This window comes from Oncorhynchus tshawytscha, linkage group LG10 (genome assembly GCF_018296145.1).
Source record: "Oncorhynchus tshawytscha isolate Ot180627B linkage group LG10, Otsh_v2.0, whole genome shotgun sequence".
Lineage (NCBI taxonomy): Eukaryota > Metazoa > Chordata > Actinopteri > Salmoniformes > Salmonidae > Oncorhynchus > Oncorhynchus tshawytscha.
The window spans coordinates 8476532-8499839 of NC_056438.1; the positions used below are offsets into that span (position 1 = coordinate 8476532).

At 41.5% G+C, this 23308-nt stretch overlaps 1 protein-coding gene across 3 annotated transcripts in view; it reads left to right on the plus strand.

The window, feature by feature from the left end:
• The window catches only part of LOC112259689 (zinc finger and SCAN domain-containing protein 22), a 33943-nt gene extending 12306 nt beyond the window's left edge, over positions 1–21637 (plus strand). For 2 of the 3 annotated variants that reach the window (XM_042329396.1, XM_042329394.1), the window contains 2 exons: positions 10344–10764; positions 18799–21637. In XM_042329396.1, coding sequence (XP_042185330.1) covers positions 10344–10764; positions 18799–20045 — 1668 coding nt within the window. In that variant the 3' untranslated portion in view covers positions 20046–21637. Of the gene's footprint in view, positions 1–7758; positions 8370–10311; positions 10765–18798 lie in introns of those variants that run through there. The other variant, XM_042329395.1, reaches the window with a different exon arrangement.
• The last annotated feature ends 1671 nt before the right edge of the window (positions 21638–23308 follow it).

The following is a 23308-nucleotide window of genomic DNA, read 5'->3' on the forward strand; positions in this document are numbered from 1 at the left end:
CAGCCCACCATTGGATCCCAGTACACCATTTGAAAAACACTGTTCTAAACCCAGCACCACATCTAGAAAAACTCACAGCTGTCGTGACTGTGGTGAAACATTTGCTAAAAAAGCTGACCTGAAGAGACATGTGACTCTCACCAAGAACAGACCCAGTGATTGTCGGTTCTGCAAGAAAAGTTTCAACTCCACCTGTAAACTGAAGGCCCATGTCCGACTCTGTCACAGTGGTAAACCCTGTATCTGCCCTGTTTGTGGAATGACCTTCAAACAAAAAGGAGCCCTGTCCAATCACATGAGGATTCACACAGGAGAGAAACCATTTAGCTGCGTTGACTGTGGGAAAAGCTTCAATCGGAAGATGAGCCTAACTGAACATAAACTGACTCACACAGGAGAGAAACCATTTAGCTGTGGTGACTGTGGGAAAAGCTTCAATCGGATGGGGCACCTAAACATGCACAAAGTGACTCACACAGGAGAGAAACCATTTAGCTGTATTGACTGCGGGAAAAGCTTCAATCGAAAGGGGCACCTAACCATGCACAAACTGATTCACACAGGAGAGAAACCTTTTACCTGTGATAACTGTGGGAAAAGCTTCAATCGGAAGGGGCACCTAACCATGCACAATCTGACTCACACAGGAGAGAAACCTTTTACCTGTGATGACTGTGGGAAAAGCTTCAATCGGAAGGGGCACCTAACCATGCACAAAGTGACTCACACAGGAGAGAAAGCATTTAGCTGTGGTGACTGTGGGAAAAGCTTCAATCAGAAAGGGGACCTAAGGAGGCACAAACTAATTCACACAGGAGAGAAACAACATGGCTGCTCCGTCTGTGGTAAAAGATTCACTCAGAAGACGAATCTGCTGAGGCATGTGGATAAAATCCACAAAGGAAGAAAACAGGACAGAAACTGAAAGATGAAAGAACATTAGGACAAAGAGATTGTCTGTCAGGCTGTATCACAACCGGACGTGATTGGGAGTCCCATAGGGCGGCACACAATTGGCCCAGCGTTGTCCGGGAGTGGCCGGTGTAGGTAAGAATTTGTTTTTAACTGACTTGCCTAGTTTTAAAAAAGGTGGGGGAACTTAACCACACATATACAAACTCACACCAGAGATAATTCCTTTCGCTGTGGTGACTGTGGGCAAAGCTTCAATGAGAAGGGGCACCTAACTGAACATATACAGACTCACACAGGAGAGAAATCATACAGGTGTGGTGACTGTGGGAAAAGCTTCATTCAGAAGGCGGACCTAAGGAGGCATAAACTGACTCACACAGGAGAGAAACCACATGGCTGCTCCATCTGTGGTAAAAGATTCACTCAGAAGTCTCATCTGCTGAGGCATGTGGATAAAATCCACAAAGGAAGAAAACAGGACAGAAACTAAAAGAGGAAAGAACATTAGGACAAAGAGATTATCTGTCAGGTTAGTGAATAAAAAGGCAGGATGTGGACAAATCTCTTAGGAAGTAACAGTGATATGGCCCTCATCAAATATGCAGATGACATGGCTCTGGTTGCTTGCCTGGAGGTCAAGGCCTTCTCCAGCTACTCCCAGTTCATTGACTGCCTCTTGACATGGTTTGACAATATCTTAGGAGCTCAGTCTGGGTCTCAATTTACTATTAAGACTCAGAATAGTAGAATACACCAGGTCCAATTTAGACATTTGGTTGTGCATCAGCAGTTTGTCACTGACAGTCACTCAATTAGCGATGTCAGACCAAGCAAAAACAAGTCTTCAGAAATGTTTGCAAATGTATAAAAAAAATGTAACCTTCTTTACTTAACTATTCAGGTACATTCTGTTTCCATTGATAATCCTTGATGTTTCTACAACTTGATTGGAGTCCACCTGTAAACTCAAATGATTGGATATGATCTGGAAAGGCACACAGCTGTCTATATAAGGTCCCACAGATGACAGTGCATGTCAGAGCAAAAACCAAGGACCATGAGTTCGAAGGAATTGTCCGTACAGCTCCGAGACAGGATTGTGTCAAGGCACAGATCTGGGGAAGGGTACCAAAAAAATTCTGCAGCATTGAAGATCCCCAAGAACACAGTGGCCTCAATCATTCTTAAATGGAAGAAGGTTGGAATCACCAAGACTCTTCCGAGAGCTGGTTTCCCGGCCAAACTGAGCAATCGGGGGAGAAGGGCCTTGTTCAGGGAGGTGACCAAGAACCCAATGGTCTGTCTGACAGAGCTCCAGAGTTCCTATGTGGAGATGGGAGAACCTTCCAGAAGGACAACCATCTCTGCAGCACTCCACCAATCAGGCCTTTATGGTAGAGTTGCCAGACAGAAGCCACTGCTCAGTAAAAGGTACATGACAGCCCACTTGGAGTTTGCCAAAGGGCACCTAAAGGACTCTGACCAGGAGAAACAAGATTCTCTGGTCTGATGAAACCAAGATCGAAATCTTTGGCCTGAATATCAAGCGGCACGTCTGGAGGAAACCTGGCACCATCCCTACGGTGAAGCTTGGTGGTGGCAGCATCATGCTGTGGGGATGTTTTTAGCGGCAGGGACTGGGAGACTAGTCAGGATCAAGGGAAAGATGAACAGAGAAAAATACAGAGATCCTTGATGAAAAGCTGCTCCAGAGCGCTCAGAACCTCAGACTGGGGCAAAGGTTCACCTTCTAACAGGACAATGACCCTAAGCACACAGCCAAGACAATGCAGGAGTGGCTTCAGGACAAGTCTCTGAATGTTTATGTGTGGCCCAGCCAGCACCCAGACTTGAACCCGACCCAACATCTCTGGAGAGACCTGAAAATAGCTGTGCAGCGATGCTACCCACCCAACCTGACAGAGCTTGAGAGGATCTGCAGAGAAGAATGGGAGAAACTCCCCAAATACAAGCTGTGCCAAGCTTGTAGCGTCATACTCATATACTGCTTCAACAAAGTACTGCGTAAAGGGTCTGAATACTTATGTAGATGTGCTATTTCAGTTTATTTGTCATCAATTTGCTACAATTTCTAAAAAAAATCAGTTTTTGCTTTTTCATTTTGGGGTATTGAGTGTAGATTGAAGAGAAAAACCAAATGTAATGTTAGAATATGGCTGTAAAGTAACGATGAGGAAAAGTTGAGGTGTCTGAATATTTTCCGAATGTACCGTGTATATAGAGGTTGGAGCTGCCATACTAAAGCTCCTGTGAACCAGTTGTGGGGGGTTAAGTGCCTTGCTCAAGGGCAGAACAGCAGGTATGGCATCTAGGATTTGATACCAGCAACCACTCACTTGTCCAGTGGGATTGGACCCCTCCGCTTGCGGTCCTGCCTCTCTTAACCACTAGACTACGGTCTTGTCTCTCTTAACCACTAGACTGCGGTCTTGTCTCTCTTAACCACTAGACTGCGGTCTTGTCTCTCTTAACCACTAGACTGCGGTCTTGTCTCTCTTAACCACTAGACTACGGTCTTGTCTCTCTTAACCACTAGACTACAGTCTTGCCTCTCTTAACCACTAGACTGCGGTCTTGTCTCTCTTAACCACTAGACTGCGGTCTTGTCTCTCTTAACCACTAGACTGCGGTCTTGTCTCTCTTAACCACTAGACTGCGGTCTTGTCTCTCTTAACCACTAGACTACGGTCTTGTCTCTCTTAACCACTAGACTACAGTCTTGCCTCTCTTAACCACTAGACTGCGGTCTTGTCTCTCTTAACCACTAGACTGCGGTCTTGTCTCTCTTAACCACTAGACTACAGTCTTGCCTCTCTTAACCACTAGACTACGGTCTTGCCTCTCTTAACCACTAGACTGCGGTCTTGCCTCTCTTAACCACTAGACTACAGTCTTGCCTCTCTTAACCACTAGACTACGGTCTTGCCTCTCTTAACCACATGATGATGCTATTTAATCAGCTTCTTGATATGCCATAACTGTCAGGTGGATGGGCTTTATTACATACAAAAATACTCACCACCAGTATTTTTGTATGTAATAAAGCCCTTTTTGTGGGGAAAAACTCATTCTGATTGGTTGGATCTAGTTCCGTGGGTGGGCCCTCCCAGACCCACCCATGGTTACACCCCTGCTCAGTCATGTGAAATCCATAGATTAGGGTCTAATGGATTTATTTCAATTGACTGATATCCTTATATGAACTGTAAAACTCAGTAAAATTGTTGCATGTTGCGTTTATATTTTTGTTTAGTATACTTTATTTAGTCTGATCAGAGGAACAATTCTCATTAACAATGGGCTAAAATGTAGGGTAAGCACTGTGCTTGTCAGCAAGAATGCTACTGTTATTCCCCAAACTTATTCCCCACACTTATTCTATTATTCCACTTCCTCCCAGTTCTGCCAGTGTAATCACATATTGGAAATCTCTTTTGCCTACTTGTGTCTTTGTAAAGGAATTATATGAGGCTATGTAATTATACATCCTGCCACGGACAGTTTTGAATAAGTCATACAAATAAGCATTGGATATCAAATGGTTCGGGAATTAAATATCATTTTAGTATTGTGCTAGAGAGAGATGGTAGAGGGACTCACAACTCATAATACACATATTTCGTCTGTGTAGAGAGTATGAACGGCATCTTCGACTTGTAGGCATAAAACCACCTGAATATTGATGTTCATTAGATATTTCGAAGAATGGTTTGAGAAATGAATTGTTTTAACGAGTATTTTCAATCACTTGGTAAACATAGATCTGGGGTGACCAACCCTCCTGGAGAGCTAGCAGGAATTATAAAATGTTTGTACATTCTATGGACAGAAGAAAACTTCCTGGGGAAGGACCCCCAAGTCTGTCGTCTAGGGATTGTGCCAGGGGCAGTGCGATTGGTGGGGCAAACTCCTCACTAAACAAAATATTAATTGCACTGTAGCGGTGACAAACAGTGCCCACAAACTGTTAGGGCCTACATAAAGCGGTTCCAACAGCAGAGCTTTCTTTTCAGCACCATGGAGTGAATCCTTACCACCACTACACCTGGCTATCAGCAGAGCCTTGTTTTCAGCACCATGGAGTGAATCCTTACCACCACTACACCTGGCTATCAGCAGAGCTTTCTTTTCAGCACCATGGAGTGAATCCTTACCACCACTACACCTGGCTATCAGCAGAGCCTTGTTTTCAGCACCATGGAGTGAATCCTTACCACCACTACACCTGGCTATCAGCAGAGCCTTGTTTTCAGCACCATGGAGTGAATCCTTACCACCACTACACCTGGCTATCAGCCTTGTCTGTCAGCGAAACAGTTCATTCAGCCTCATTTACTGTCTTTTAATAAAAACATAGCTGATATGACTGACTTGCTTAAACAAATGTGTTTTTTATTGACAATTGAGATGTACAAACTATGGCATAAGGGGATGACGAGCTGATGAGAGGCAATCTGTAATTATGATTAAGACATTCATGAGCGAGATAGGAGGGATGTTGTCAATATAACTTTGTTCTGCACTTTTGAAATGTACAGCGACAGAATTCAGAACATGGGCCGTTCTTACAGTGTTCTCCCTGTACACCAAGTCAGAACCGTAGGATAAATAAAGGGGGCATATAAGCAGACAATGAAAGCTCTTACAATATTCAATGATTACATTTCTCTAAAAATGGGTATAGGCTACGTGTGCACTACCAAGTCAGAACAGTAGGCAGTAGTTATGAGAGGGAAAAGGGACCAATTTATTAGGGTGAGGCACAGGGGCTACTAACAGCTTACTACACAACATACACTTAGTATTACTTTCTTAGCTACAGTATACATATCTCCTTGGCATATTACATCATTAATGCAGCAGCATACAAGACATTTTTGGATTCACCTTGTGATGTGCTCACTTGAACAGGAAGGTGGCGCGACAATCCTTGTGGGCAAATTTTCTCATCTAACTTTGTCATCAAAGTCCGTCATTCTCTGCATTTATGATGATTTCAAGACAACTGGGAACTCTGGAAGAAAAAAACAAGGTTGAATCATGACGTCGGTGATCTTCAAGTCGGAGCTCCAGAAAGAGGCCCGAGTTCCCGACTTGGAATTCTGAGTTGGATGACTGTACATAATGTATTTTCCCAGTCTGAGCTAATTTTTTCCCCAGTTGTCTTGAACTCACTGAAGTCTGAGATTTCCCAGTTCTGAGTTTCCAGTTGTATTGAACACGGCAGAAGTCATGCTGGATTGACAGCATGGACAGTGTATTCAACCTTTTGGAAAAAAATAAAGACAAGGGTTAAAAAGATTTGCCAGTAGATTGTTGACGTGATTCATGATGATTGTCTAGCTTGCTAGCTAAGATTTCGAAAGTATGTTGTTGACATGACCAGTCCAATCAAAGATACGGTAGATATCACGTGATCGGATGTCATTTTATCTGTGGCCAATGACCTTGAGCCTTCTTGGATGGGCACTTCTTAATGTAACTGTATTGCAGCACCCAATGGGCTTGAATTTTTGAACTCTCCCCATAGATTTTGCGGTGACGTAGTGTCCTCATGACTGACAGAACACTGAGCCAATCGTGGCGCAACTAGAAAACATTACCAACCCCAAAGCTCCGTATTTTCCTCTGGCAGCCCCACCACCACAGAAAGCAGCTGAGCTAGACTGAAACACCTGCATTTTGGAGCTGCTTTACTCGAGAAAGTCAAAAAGAGACCACAGTTGTATGCGGCTTTAGTAACTCAATTATTATTAGTATTTTTAACATTGTTTGCAAACTGACATATGACACGTATTAATGCCAAAATAACAGAACAAAACAGGCAAACATTATTTATTTTTTGCTAAACAGGGGGGGCTCAAACCCCACTTGCCCTGAATGGTGTGTTGGCACTGGCCAGGGGGAAATGAAATCCACATAACAAATATCAGTCCAAGCTTTTTTCAAAAGTTGCCAGCCCTGGTGTAACAACCAAAGTTCTTCGTAGATGTATACTAGCTTTTTATTGCTGTCTAACATTAAAGTGGCTACTCAAGAAGGCAAAGGTAACTGAACTTAATGACTACCGCTACCCAGTAGCACTCACCTCTGTCATAATGAAGTGCTTTGAGAGATTAGTCAAGGATCATGTCACCTCCACCTTACCTGACACCCTAGACCCACTTCAATTTGCTTTCCGCCCCAATAGATCCACAGACGATGCAATCGCATCACTCTGCACACTGCCCTAACCCATCTGGACAAGTGGAATACCTATGTAAGAATGCTGTTCATTGACTATAGCTCAGCATTCAACACCACAGTACACTCCAAGCTTTTCATTAAGCTCGAGGCCCTGGGTTTGAACCCCGCCCTGTGCAACTGGGTCATGGACTTCCTGACGGGCCGCCCCCAGGTGATGAAGGTAGGAAACATCACCTCCACTCTGCTGATCCTCAACACTGGGGCCCCAAAAGGCTGCGTTCTCAGCCCTCTCCTGTACCACCACCTGTTACGGCAACGGCACCTCCCTCAACCACAAGGCTCTCCAGAGGGTAGTGAGGTCTGCACAACGGATCACCGGGGGCAAACTACCTGCCCTCCAGGACACCTACAGCACCCGATGTCACAAGAAGGCCAAAGTTCACCCCGCTATCATCCAGAAGGCGAGGTCAGTACAGGTGCATCAAAGCAGGGACCGAGAGACTGAAAAACAGGCCATCAGACTGTTAAACAGCCATCAGTAACATAGAGAGGCTGCTGCCAAAATACAGACTCGAATCTCTGGCCACTTTAATAAATGGACTTAATAAAGGTATCACAGGTCACTTTAAATAATGCCACGGCCATCGCTCATCCATATATTTATCTGTACATGTTCTTATTCTGTCCCCTTACAATGTGTGTATAAGGTTGTCCTTGTGAATTTGTTAGATTACTTGTTAGATATTACTGCACTGCCGGAACTAGAAACGCAAGCATTTAGCTACATTCGCATTAACATCTGCTAACCATGCGCATGTGACCAATAAAATTTGATTCGATTTGATGTTGCCGTTCTCCTTTACTACTGGTCCGTAGGCTGCCTTGCACAGTAAACTCCCATCCAGCTGGCGGCGCTGTTGTGTTTCTGGGTTCGTCACCAACTAGAACAAAGAACGTCCCAAGATTCCTTGACTAGAACACGGAAGTAGGATTGGAAACGAGTTTTTATTGTTCCTTGTGTGGAGTAAAGAAAGACATACTTACTAAACTAAATAGGCTACCCATCTCTAATTTTATTAAAATGTCTAAACTACAGATGTTGTGTGTGTTTTTAAATGAGCGTTTATCGGCGGCTGCTGTGGATATTTTTGGTGCAGTTGAGAAAACGGTAGTGGAGTACCAGGAGGAGAATGATCGGCTACGGAGACTGCTGCGGAGGACACCAGAGATACAACTATGTAGAATAGGTTCGTATTTTTATTAAATTCTCAATAGAGGATGGTCCTCCCCTTCCTCTGAGGAGCCTCTACCAATATTCTGCTCTATTTACTCTCAGTTTTGCATCAAAGTAGACATGTAAACAAATCCCCGCAAGCGCCTGCACGTCATCTCTAGTTGACACCTTTGCTAACAGAATGTTCCATTTAAAGAAATTAAGCCAATTTATTCATTACTATATTTTAGATAACATTAGATAGTTAATCCAGAGATTTGTTTAACCTTTGCCTCGATGCAGCAGTCCCGTCCAGATCATTATGGTGTTTGTAGTTCTTTATGTTTGTAGTTTTTGTTAGCTACATTAGGAGAATTTCATTTTGAGGGGGTAAATACAGGGGGGGTATAATTTGTGGAATTTTTCCAACAGGAATCTGTTACAAAAACTGAAGTACAAGGATGCCAACAAACAACGCATACAAACCTAGCTAACTAGCTGCCGAATAGGCATCAACTCACCACGTAGTTTGTTCTTAATGTTTGTCCGTAGGCTACCAGAGCGTGGTGAGTGAAAAACGCAATGAAATAGACCACTCCCTACCTGGTATCTTACTCTGCCGCTATACAACTTTGTATGCGTTGTGTTTGCAACCTTGTTATTTACGAAGTTTTTTGGATTCCTGTTGGAACGTTCCACAAATTATAAAATGTAGGCGAATATATTCATAAAAGTCACCTTGTCCTAGAGAGATTTACACGGTTATCAAAACGTCACGCCATGGTAAGCCTACACGAAACACAGGCCTTTTATTTGAAGTCATTGTAAAGGGTAAGCCTCCTTATTTTAAGTCATTGTAAAGGGTAAGCCTCCTTATTTTAAGTCATTGTAAAGGGTAAGCCTCCTTATTTTAAGTCATTGTAAAGGGTAAGCCTCCTTATTTTAAATTACTGTAAAGGGTAAGACTCCTTATTTTAAGTTACTGTAAAGGGTAAGACTCCTTATTTTAAGTTATTGTAAAGGGTAAGACCCCATATTTTAAGTCATTGTAAAGGGTAAGCCTCCCTTATTTTAAGTAATTGTAAAGGGTAAGACTCCTTATTTTAAGTAATTGTAAAGGGTAAGACTCCTTATTTTAAGTCACTGTAAAGGGTAAGACTCCTTATTTTAAGTCACTGTAAAGGGTAAGACTCCTTATTTTAAGTCATTGTAAAGGGTAAGCCAACATGAAACACAGCCTTTTATTTTATTGTAAAATCCCATATGGGAAAAATGAATGGTGAAAAAAGATTAGACCCATTTCCTTGTTTGACCGTTTTATGGTTATGACTTATACTGTGGTTATTTGGTATTTTATTAGGATTCCCATTAGCTGTTGCAAAAGCAGCAGCTACTCTTCCTGAGGTCCACACAAAACATGACATCGTCCAGAACATTAATAGACAACAAAACGTGACACATTATACATAATGACATAATATAGAACATTCATAGATATAATATCATTAATTTTTTTACCTTTATTTAACTAGGGCAAATCAGTTAAGAACAAATTCTTATTTTCAATGGCAGCCTAGGAAGAGTGGGTTAACTGCCTGTTCATGGGCAGAATGACAGATTTGTACCTTGTCAGCTCAGGGGTTTGAACTTGAAACCTTCCGGTTATTAGTCCAACGCCCCATTAGACAAGAACAGCTCAAGGACAGAACTACAGAAAACATTTTTAAAAGGCACACGTAGCCTACATCAATATATCAATACATACACACAAAATGATCTAGGTCAAGTAGGGGAGAGACGCATTGTGAGGTGTTGCTTTATCTGTTTTCTAAAACAGGTTTGCTGTTCACTTGAGAAATTTGAGATGGAACGGAGTTCGATGCAACAATGGCTCTTCATAATACTGATCGCTTACTTGAATTTGTTCTGGATTTGGGGACTGTGGTAACCTCTGCTCCTCTTCTCTGTCCCTCCAGAACCCGTGCAGCTCTCTGTCTCTGAAGAGGAGGTTCCCCCTGAGCAGCAGCACTGTGAGCAGGAGTGGAGCCCCAGTCTGGGACAGAAGGACCCAGAGACCAAACAGATTAAAGAGGAACAGGAGGAAGTCAGGACCAGTCAGGAGGAAGAGCAGCTTCAAGGGGTGGAGCCTGATATCATGAAGTTCATATTCACTCCTTCCTGTGTGAAAAGTGAATGTGATCAGGAGGACCCATGTCAAGATCCCATACTTGCTGAACACCCAACTCTCAGTCCACTGAAAATGTCTAAACTACAGTCGTTTCAAGAGTTTTTAAATGAGCGTTTAACGGCGTTTGCTGCTGTGGAGATTTCTGGGGAATTTGCTAAAATGATAGTGGAGTACCAAGAGGAGAATGATCGGCTACGGAGACTGCTGCGGATCACACCAGAGATACCGCTATGTAGAATAGGTTAGTATGGACATCTACTGATAGTTAGTTATAGTTCTACTCAATGAAAATGTTTTTATTAACTTCTATAGTACATGGATAAAAACATAGATCTACTAGGTTCGTATGTGGACGTACTGACAGCTAGCTGTACATGGATAAAAACATGTCTTTGTCACGAAAACGAAAACCAGGAAGTTATTTGAAAGTATGAAAATAGGTTCTAGAATTGACTGACTTTAGAAACAGAAAAAGAATAAACAGATGCACATTTCTTACATTTATCTTTCGGTCGTTCAACCTTCATCAGAGCAAATCTCCCCAAACAGTGGGACAGATGAGGCCACTCAGGCTGCATTTATACAGGCAGACCAATTCTGTCCCCCCCACCCCCCCACTAATTGGTCTTTTGACCAATCATATATCTTTTCACGCCAGATAATTTTCAGTGCTGATCTGATTGGTCAATTAATGGGACAGAGATTAGATTTGGGCAGCCTTAGCAGCCAGAGATAATTACAGACACCTGTGGTAATCTAAACTAACCCAAAGGGCCACTCGATGTCATATCAGATAGAACAGAACATAAAGATGTAATTCTACAAATACAAAATGAGGTGTTTGTATCAGGAACCCATAATCTCAGACAGAACAATACAGAGGACAATCTGCAACAAAAGAAAGACGAGTTAAACACACAACACCTCAGTGCTTTCAGGAAATATTCAGACCGCTTGACTTTTTCCACATTTTGTTACGTTACAGCCTTATTCTAAAATGGATGAAATCGTTTTTTCCTCATCAATCTACACACAATACCCCATAATGACTTCACAATACCCCATAATGACATCACAATACCCCATAATGACATCACAATACCCCATAATGACTTCACAAAATCCTATAATGACTTCACAAAATCCTATAATGACTTCACAATACCCCATAATGACATCACAATACCCCATAATGACAAAGCAGAAAGAGGTTTTTAGATTTTTTTTTGCATATTTCATTTACATTTGTATTCAGACCCTTTACTCAGTACTTCGTTGAAGCACCTTTGGCAGGGATAACAGCCTCGAGTCTTCTCACTACAAGCTTGGCACACTTGTATTTGGGGAGTTTCTCCCATTCTTCTCTGCAGATCCTCTCAAGCCCTGTCTGGTTGGATGGGGAGTGTTGCTGCACAGCTATTTTCAGGTCTCTCCAGAGATGTTAGATCGGGTTCAAGTCCGGGCTCTGGTTGGGCCTCTCAAGGACATTCAGAGACTTGTCCCGAAACCACTCCTGCATTGTCTTGGCTGTGTGTTTTGGGTCGTAGTCCTGTTAAAACCTTCACCCCCTTTCTGAGGTTCTGAGCGCCCTGGAGCAGGTTTTCATCAAGGATCTCACTGTACTTCAAATCACATTGTATTGGTCACATACACATTTAGCAGATGTTATTGCGAGTGTATTGAAATGCTTGTGTTCCGAGCTCCAACAGTGCAGCAGTATCACAATTCACAACAGTACACAAATCTAAAAATTAAAAGAATGGAATTAAGAAATATATAAATATTATGACGAGCGATGTTGGAGTGGCATTGAGTAAAATACAGAAGAATATAATATATATTTTTTACCTTTTTTTAACTAGGCAAGTCAGTTAAGAACATTCTTATTTTCAATGAGGGCTTGAAACAAACTTTAGTTTTGGCAAGTCAGTTAGGACATCTACTTTGTGCATGACACAGGTAATTTTTCCAACAATTGTTTACAGACAGATTATTTCACTTATAATTCACTGTATCACAATTCCAGTTGGTCAGACGTTTACATACACTAAATTGACTGTGCCTTTAAACAGCTTGGAAAATTCCAGAAGATGATGTCATGGCTTTAGAAGCTTCTGATAGGCTAATTGACATAATTTGAGTCATTTGGAGGTGTACCTGTGGATGTATTTCAAGGACTACCTTCAAACTCAGTGCCTCTTTGCTTGACATCATGGGAAAATCAAAAGAAATCAGCCAAGAGCAAAATATTGTAGACCTCCACAAGTCTGGTTCATCCTTGGGAGCAATTTCCAAAATCCTGAAGGTACCACGTTCATCTGTAAAAACAATAGTACGCAAGTATAAACACCATGGGACCACGCAGCGCTCAGGAAGGAGACGTGTTCTATCTCCTAGAGATGAACATACTTTGGTGTGGAAAGTGCAAATCAATCCCAGAACAACAGCAAAGGACCTTGTGAAGATGCTGGAGGAAACAGGTACAAAAGTATCTGTATTCACAGTAAAACGAGTCCTATATCAACATAACATGAAAGACCTCTCAGCAAGGAAGAAGCCACTGCTCCAAAACCACCATAAACAATCCTGACTATGTGCCTTTACTGAGGAGTGGCTTCCGTCTGGCCACTCTACCATAAAGGCCTGTTTGGTGGAGTGCTGCAGAGAGGGTTTGTTACGGTTTTCTTCCGTCGAAGGAGAGTCGGACCAAAATGCAGCGTGGTTAATTCGATACATCTTTAATGAAGATGAAACACAAACTATACAAAAACAATAAACGTAATGTGAAAACCGAAACAGCCTAAACTGGTGCAAACTAACACAGAGACAGGAACAATCACCCACCAAACACTCAAAGAATATGGCTGCCTAAATATGGTTCCCAATCAGAGACAACGAGAATCACCTGCCTCTGATTGAGAACCGCCTCAGGCAACCATAGACTTTACTAGAAAACCCCACTAAGCCACAATCCCAATACCTACTAAAACCCCAATACAAAAACACACCACAAAATAAACCCATGTCACACCCTGGCCTGACCAAATAAATAAAGAAAACACAAAATACTAAGACTAGGGCGTGACAGGGTTGTCCTTCTGGAAGGTTCTCCCATCTTCACAGAGGAACTCTGGAGCTCTGTCAGAGTGACTATCAGGTTCTTGGTCACTTCCCTGAGTGTCATAGAAAAGGGTCTGAATACCTATGTCAATGTTATTATTATTTTATTAATACATTTGCAAAAATGTCTTAACAACTGTTTTTGCTTTGTCATTATGGGGTATTGTGTGTAGATGGATGAGGAATTGTTTTTATTTAATCCGTTTTAGAATAAGGCTTTAACGTAACAAAAAGGTAGAAAAGGGAAGGGGTCTGAATGCTTTCTGAATATAATTGTCCTCTGTAATTACATGGCACAGTGAAGCATTTCCTTCGTATTTTGGCTCTGTACCAATGACTAGGAGGTTAAAGTTTCTCATCTTTTATTTGAGGGTATTTGTACCATTTTAGAAATGGCTTTTTATACCTCGGGTTCCTGTTTCAAGTATTTGGACAATTGGCTCGACAGGTGTTTCTGGTTAGTCAGGTCAAATCAAATCAAATTTTATTTGTCACATACACATGGTTAGCAGATGTTAATGCGAGTGTAGCGAAATGCTTGTGCTTCTAGTTCCGACAATGCAGTAATAACCAACAAGTAATCTCGCTAACAATTCCAAAACTACCACCTTATAGACACAAGTGTAAAGGGATAAAGAATATGTACATAAAGAGTACAGAGCAGCATAGGCAAGATATAGTAGATGGTATCGAGTACAGTATATACATATGAGATGAGTATGTAAACAAAGTGGCATAGTTAAAGTGGCTAGTGATACATGTATTACATAAGGATGCAGTCGATGATATAGAGTACAGTATATACGTATGCATATGAGATGAATAATGTAGGGTATGTAAACATTATATTAGGTAGCATTGTTTAAAGTGGCTAGTGATATATTTTACATCCTTTCCCATCATTTCCCAGGTGTGTTCCATCACATAATGTGTGCAGGCATACGAGAGCTGTCAATGTGTAGTCTGTGTCTAGGCTTTGCATATGCCTTTTGGAGCCTGCTTTTTTGTGTTAACACCAATAGCAGAAAGAGGCCCAAAGAAGTGTCAATGAAGCCATTAATGAGGCTGAAACATCGGACAAAATTGATCAGGAACATAGGCAAAATCTTAGGCTTACCAAAAAAAACATAATTCAAAATGAAGAAAGCACTTGTGAGCTCAGCAATCACAAATGGCCTGGTAGGCCAAGGAAGACCGTTACCAAAGATGACCGAAGAATGTCAGACACATTAGGAACACTCCAGGAGGTGGGGATGGACATGTCAGTCACAACCATCTACAGAAGACTAGTCTCATAGACTAGCCTGGTCTCATATACTAGACGTAACATAGTAAATGTAAATCCGAGACACTCTAATTAGTACGAAATTAGAAACTTTTCATCTACTTACTACTTTAAAAAAAAAATCTCCTTTGCTACTACTTAGCTACTTAGCATGTTGGCTAACCCTTCCCCTAACCTTAACCCTTTTCACTAACCTTTCCCCTAACCATTTTAGTTAACCGTTACCTTAACTATAACTCCTAACCTTAACCATATATACTAGCCTAACTAAAGTTAGCCAGCTAGCTAATGTTAGCCACCTAGCTAGAATTTGCATTAAACATTTTTTTAAATTCGTAACATATAGTACATTTAGCAAATTCGTAACATATTGTAAGAAATGGGTGATGGACATCCACAAATTGAATACACACCATACTAAATGGTGTGTCAGGGATTTACCTACATAATAATACGAAATGCTCTGAGACCAGGTTGGAACTACAGAGGTCACACTGTGAGGTGCCACTTCTTCAGAAACAGGATGGGCAGGTTACAGTTTGCTTAAAAGAGCCTGCAGAGTTCTGGGGGGGGGGAGATTAACACTAGAATGATGGCAAGAGGAAAGTGTGGGGTGGGGGAAGAAACTGCCCGGGGGGGGAGAACCTGCCCGAGGGGGTGGGGCTGTTATGGCTTGGGCATGAATGTCTGCCCCTGGAACTGGCTCACCTTCTTTACTCTCCATTGATGATGTCACTGCTGTCACTGCTCCATTGATGATGTCACTGCTGTCACTGCTCCATTGATGATGTCACTGCTGTCACTGCTCCATTGATGATGTCACTGCTGTCACTGCTCCATTGATGATGTCACTGCTCCATTGATGATGTCACCACATTAATTCTGAAGTGTACAGAAACCTATTGTCCGCTAACGTATATTGTCTGCTAAAGAACAAGCAAAATGCCTCCAAACTCATTGGGCGGCGCTTCGTTATTACAGCAAGACAATGACCCCGAACATATAACCATAGCAACTAGGGAGTTTTTTCAGCGCCCCAAAAAAAAAAAGTAAAATTCTTTACTGGGCGAAGTCGATCTCCAGATTTACATCCAATTGAACATGCATTTAATTTGCTGAAGATGAGACATAAAGGCTAAAAATATTTAAAAACAACAACAAAAAACTAGTGGCTGCAGCACAGACCTGGCAGGGCGTCACCAGAGAAGATATTGTCTTGGTCAATGAGTTGCAGACTTCAGTCAGTTATTGGATGCAAAGGATCAAATACTAAACAGTGCTTCATTTGGACTTTATATGAATCATTTGCACCTTATATGAATCATTTGGACCTTATATGAATCATTTGCACCTTATATGAATCATTTGCACCTTATATGAATCATTTGGACCTTATATGAATCATTTGCGCCTTATATGAATCATTTGAACCTTATATGAATCATTTAGCCCTTATCTGAATCATTTGCACCTTATACGAATCATTTTGATCTTATCTGAATCATTTGGACCTTTTATCTGAATCATTTGCATCTTATATGAATCATTTGCACCTTATATGAATCATTTGCACCTTATATGAATCATTTAGCCCTTATCTGAATCATTTGCACCTTATACGAATCATTTTGATCTTATATGAATCATTTGAACCTTTTATCTGAATCATTTGGACCTTTTATCTGAATCATTTGCATCTTATATGAATCATTTGCACCTTATATGAATCATTTGGACCTTATATTAATCATTTGGACCTTATATGAATCATTTGGACCTTATATGAATCATTTGGACCTTATACGAATCATTTGGTCCTTATATGAATCATTTGGACCTTATATGAATTATTTGGACCTTATACGAATCATTTGGACCTTATATGAATAATTTGAACCTTTTATCTGAATCATTTGGACCTTATATGAATCATTTAAACCTTTAATATGAATCATTTGGACCTTGCAACATGTAAAGTGTTGGTCCCATGTTTCATGAGCTGAAATAAAAGTTCCCAGAAATGTTCCATACACACAAACATCTTATTTCTCTCAAATTTTGTGCACAAATGTTTTTACATCCCTGTTAGTGAACATTTCTCCTTTGCCAAGATAATCCATCCACCTGACAGGTGTGATTTATCAAGAAGCTGATTAAACGGCAAAATCATTACAAAGGTGCACCTTGTGCTGGGGGCAATAAAAGGCCACTCTAAAATGTGCAGTTTTGTCACACAACACAATGCCACAGATGTCTGCATACTCACCAGACATGTCACCCATTGAGCATGTTTGGGATGCTCTGGATTGATGTGTAAGACCGCGTGTTCCAGTTCAACTTCACTCAGCCAATTGAAGAGTGGGACAACATTTTCAAAGGCTACAGTCATCAGCCTGATCAACTCTATGCGAAGGAGATGTGTCGTACTGTATGAGATGTGTCGTACTGTATGAGGTGTGTCGTACTGCATGAGATGTGTCGTAGTGTATGAGATGTATCGTACTGTATGAGATGTGTCGTACTGTATGAGATGTGTCGTACTGTATGAGATGTATCGTACTGTATGAGGTGTATCGTACTGTATGAGATGTGTCGTACTGTATGAGGTGTATCGTACTGTATGAGATGTATCGTACTGTATGAGATGTGTCGTATTGTATGAGATGTGTCGTACTGTATGAGGTGTATCGTATTGTATGAGATGTGTCGTACTGTATGAGGTGTATCGTACTGTATGAAGTATATCGTACTGTATGAGGTGTATCGTACTGTATGAGGTGTGTCGTACTGTATGAGGTGTGTCGTACTGTATGAGGTGTGTCGTACTGTATGAGGTGTGTCGTACTGTATGAGGTGTATCGTACTGTATGAGGTGTGTCGTACTGTATGAGGTGTGTCGTACTGTATGAGGTGTGTCGTACTGTATGAGGTGTATCGTACTGTATGAGGTGTGTGTCGTACTGTATGAGGTGTGTCGTACTGTATGAGGTGTGTCGTACTGTATGAGGTGTGTCGTACTGTATGAGGTACTGTACTATGAGGTGTGTCGTACTGTATGAGGTGTATCGTACTGTATGAGGTGTATCGTACTGTATGAGGTGTGTCGTACTGTATGAGGTGTGTCGTACTGTATGAGGTGTGTCGTACTGTATGAGGTGTGTCGTACTGTATGAGGTGTGTCGTACTGTATGAGGTGTGTCGTACTGTATGAGGTGTGTCGTACTGTATGAGGTGTGTCGTACTGTATGAGGTGTATCGTACTGTATGAGGTGTGTCGTACTGTATGAGGTGTATCGTACTGTATGAGGTGTGTCGTACTGTATGAGGTGTGTCGTACTGTATGAGGTGTATCGTACTGTATGAGGTGTGTCGTACTGTATGAGGTGTGTCGTACTGTATGAGGTGTGTCGTACTGTATGAGATGAGTATGTGTCGTACTGTATGAGGTGTATCGTACTGTATGAGGTGTGTCGTACTGTATGAGGTGTATCGTACTGTATGAGGTGTGTCGTACTGTATGAGGTGTATCGTACTGTATGAGGTGTGTCGTACTGTATGAGGTACATGGTGGTCACACCAGATACTGACTGGTTTTCTGGTCCATGTCTTTATTTATTTGTTGGTGCTGACCAACAGATGTAGATCCAGTCGTGTTAAATCCATAATATGATTATTATTATTTATTTTTTACTGATTTATATACCTACAGTACCAGTCAAAGGTTTAAAGTTTTAAAGTTACAAACAACGTAAAAACCCACCAAAATAACTGATGGTTAGGAGCATGTAAAACATCAGCCATCCCCTCCGGCACCATTCTACATCTGTCTAAAGTCTAGGTAACCTCTGACCCTCCTCTCCTTCCCTCCAGACTCCCTGCAGCTCTCTGTCTCTGAAGAGGAGGTTCCCCCTGAGCAGCAGCACTGTGAGCAGGAGTGGAGTCCCAGTCTGGGACAGAAGGACCCAGAGACCACACTGATTAAAGAGGAGCAGGAGGAAGTCAGGACCAGTCAGGAGGAAGAGCAGCTTCAAGGGGTGGAGCCTGATATCATAGGGTTCATTTTCTCTCCTTCCTGTGTGAAAAGTGAATGTGATCAGGAGGACCAAACCCAGACTGTGGAGAACAGAGAGAGAGACTCTAAACTAGTGGATCTCAAACCTTCTGGCACTGTGACCCACATTAAGGGTCTCTACATTCCCTGTGACCCTACAGATAATCAAAACAATGCCTCCGGACACAGTTCAGCTGTACGCAGCTACACAGTAGGACTTGACAGCAGTCCACCATTGGATCCCAGCCCACCATTGGATCCCAACTCACCAATGGGGGAACACTGTTCCAAACTCAGCACCACATCTAGAAAAACTCACAGCTGCCGTGACTGTGGTGAAACATTTGCTCTGAAAGCTGACCTGCAGAGACATGTGACTCTCACCAGGAAGAGACCCAGTGAATGTAGATTCTGCAAGAAACGCTACAACTCCACCTGTAAACTGAAGGCCCATGTCCGACTCTGTCACAGTGGTAAACCCTGTGTCTGCCCTGTTTGTGGGAAGATCTTCAAACAAAAAGGGCACCTGTCCAGGCACATGAGGATTCACACAGGAGAGAAACCATTCAGTTGTGGTGACTGTGGGAAAAGCTTCCGTCTGAAGGGGCATCTAACCAGGCACAAACTGATTCACACAGGGGAAAATCCATTTAGCTGTGGTGATTGTGGGAAAAGATTCAGTCTCAAGCAGCATCTAACCAGGCACAAACTGATTCACACAGGAGAGAAACCTTTTAGCTGTGTCGACTGCGGGAAAAGCTTCAATCTCAAGAAGACACTAACTGAACATATACGGACTCATACTGGAGAGAAACCTTTTAGCTGTGGTGACTGTGGGAAAAGCTTTAGTGTCAAGAAGACACTAATTGAACATATACGGACTCACACAGGAGAGAAGCCATATAGCTGTGGTGACTGTGGGAAAAGCTTCAGTGTCAATAGGAACCTAACTAAGCACAAACTGACTCACACAGGAGAGAAACAACATGGCTGCTCAGTCTGTGGTAAAAGATTCATTCAGAAGACTAATCTGCTGAGGCATGTCAAAAACAACCACAAAGAATGAAAACAAGACAAAGGAACAAAGAAAGTAAATGAGGACATAGACACAGAGAGTGGACTAAGAGAGTATTGAGATACACCCAAGATCCCCTGTGGACCAACTCTAACTGGTTCTCCTGATCCTGCTCAGTCCAAAGTCACAGTAATGATATAATGTGGCTGTTGTCTGAACCTAACAGGCAATGTTGCTGCTCTTTGTGTAGGAAATGGACAATCTGCAGTTCAGACAACCACCAGTTTTTAGGTGAACAACTGAGGGATGGTGTTGGAGAGTTGTAAAACACTCAAATTCATAGACGGATATCAAATTTGCCTGTTGCTACTTTGTTTCTTAAAGGAACCATTAGAGGTGTCCACTACAATGCAAGATTTAGTTAGCTAGAGATTTAGTAAGCTAGAGATTTAGTAAGCTAGAGATTTAGTTAGCTAGAGATTTAGTCAGCTAGAGATTTAGTCAGCTAGAGATTTAGTCAGCTAGAGATTTAGTTAGCTAGAGATTTAGTCAGCTAGAGATTTAGTCAGCTAGAGATTTAGTCAGCTAGAGATTTAGTCAGCTAGAGATTTAGTTAGCTAGAGATTTAGTCAGCTAGAGATTTAGTCAGCTAGAGATTTAGTTAGCTAGAGATTTAGTCAGCTAGAGATTTAGTGAGCTAGAGATTTAGTCAGCTAGAGATTTAGTCAGCTAGTTAACTAAATAAACGTTGTATGAAGAAAGAGATAAACACCAAATGGGCGTGGTCTAATTGACTCAACGACCAAACAACGTATGTAAGTGTAGATTTCTTAATGAGGCAGAAGATCTCTAGGTATTTCTGGTTGATTGTTAAAGTGATCTGTTTCATTGACCCCCCCTCTGCAGTTCAAATAAGAACAAAGTGGGAAACCTGCCACTGTTTTGGTAAACAACTGAGGGAACGGGTTGGAGAAATGTAAATATTCAGACACATCTGTGGATGCCAGGACTGATCACCCATGAGATCAAAATAATAGTTTTAACCATATTATGTGGTTATGCAGTGTTTGGTTGACATTTTAGGTTCATATGTTTTGTGTTCTGATGGGGGTATGACTGTCCAAAGTCCAAAATTCGATGTACCAATCACAGATTGCCCCTTAAAACCCCCTAGGAGTTGATTGACGCACCCGTGCGTCACAGGGCGACGTCATTTTAAATACAGAATATCTCCCTGTGTATTTATTATCGCTGCTCCAGCTCCTCTTTCCGGCGACATGACGTGTGCAGCTATTCAATAACACGGGGCTCGTGAAAGAGGCCTTTTTCTACACAGGAGAAGCTCTGGACAAGAAAAGATTCACGGAATCATGTGTTAATCCCAAACCGTGATGTCTGAACCTATGATGCAAACTAATGGCACCAATGTCGAAAGGAGAGGCCTGTTTGGCTCTATGACATCTACAAGTTTAAGTTTCCTCTGAACTCTGTCACAGACTACGTCATTTCCAAGAGGTGTCACAAAAACCCACTGTCCCGACCAAACCGTTGGTGCTACAAACAAGTGTCACCAATATTCAGTGGTGTAAAGTACTTAAAAGTATTAATTCAGTTGTTTTTTGGGGGGGGTATCTGTACTTAGATAAAAGTACTTTAAAGTATTAATTCAGTTGTTTTTTTTTGGGGGGGGGGTGTCTGTACTTAACTTTACTATTTATATTTTTTGACAACTTTTACTTCACTACATTCCTAATGAAAATAATGTTCAAATTCAAGCACTTATCAAGAGAACACGTGGTCATCTCTACTGCCTCTGATCTGGCAGACTCACTAAATATAAATGTGTTGTTTGTAAATAATGTCAGAGTGTACCCGTGACTATCTGTACATTTGAAAAACTAAGAAATGGTGCCGTCTGCTTTGCTTAGTATAAGGAATTTGAAATGATTTATACTTTTACCTTTGATACGTAAGTATATTTAGAACCAAATACTTTTACTCAAGTAGTATTTTACTGGGTGACTTTCACTTGAGTCATTTTCTATGAAGGTATCTTTACATTTACTACAGTATGACAATGGGGTACTTTCTCCACCTCTCTATTGAAAACTCAGGAATGAGAAGGTGTCGGTTGTTGTGCTTTAGAACACACACAAGTTCCAGAGGAGTGAAGGTAACCCAGGTAACCCAGGTAACACAGGTAACACAGGTAACACAGGTAACCCAGGTAAAACAGGTAACCCAGGTAAAACAGGTAACACAGGTAACCCAGGTAACACAGGTAACCCAGGTAAAACAGGTAACCCAGGTAAAACAGGTAACCCAGGTAAAACAGGTAACCCAGGTAAAACAGGTAACCCAGGTAACCCAGTACCAGGCTGTAAAAAGTGCATAGGGTATAATGTGTAAAAATAAAGAAAAACCCATGAATGATTAGTCGTGTCCAAACTTTTGACTTGTACTGTACATACACACACATACGTATTCCGACCCCTCAACCTTCTCCACATTGTGTTACGTTAGTCTTATTCTAAAATGGATTTAAATACATGTATTTCCTCACACAATACCCCATAATGACATCACAATACCCCAGAATGACATCACAATACCCCAGAATGACATCACAATACCCCAGAATGACATCACAATACCCCATAATGACATCAAAATACCCCATAATGACATCACAATACCCCAGAATGACATCACAATACCCCATAATGACATCACAATACCCCAGAATGACATCACAATACCCCATAATGACAAAGCAAAAATAGGTTTAGACATTTTTGCAAATGTATAAATACCTTATTTACATAAGTATTCAGACCCTTTGCTATGAGACTTGACATTGAGCTCAGGTGTATCCTGTTTCTATTGATCAGCCTTGAGAGGTTTCTACTACTTGATTCGAGTCCACCTGTGGTAAATTCAACTGTTTGGACATGATTTGGAAAGGCACACACCTATCTACAGTACCAGTCAAAAGTTTGGACACACATACTCATTGAAGGGTTTTTCTTTATTTTTTACTATTTTCTACATTGTAGAATAATAGCGACATACCTGACCTGTGCAGCGACATAATCAACCCAAATGAAATGGTTTGGGATGAGTTGGAGCACGGAGTGAAGGAAAAGCAGCCAACAAGTGCTCAGCATATGTAGGAACCCCTTCAAGACTGTTGGAAAAGCATTCCAGGTGAAGCTGGTTGAGAAAATGCCAAGAGTGTGCAAAGCTGTCATCAAGGCAAAGGCTGACCACTTTGAAGAAACTCATCTCAACTATATTTTGATTTGTTTAACACT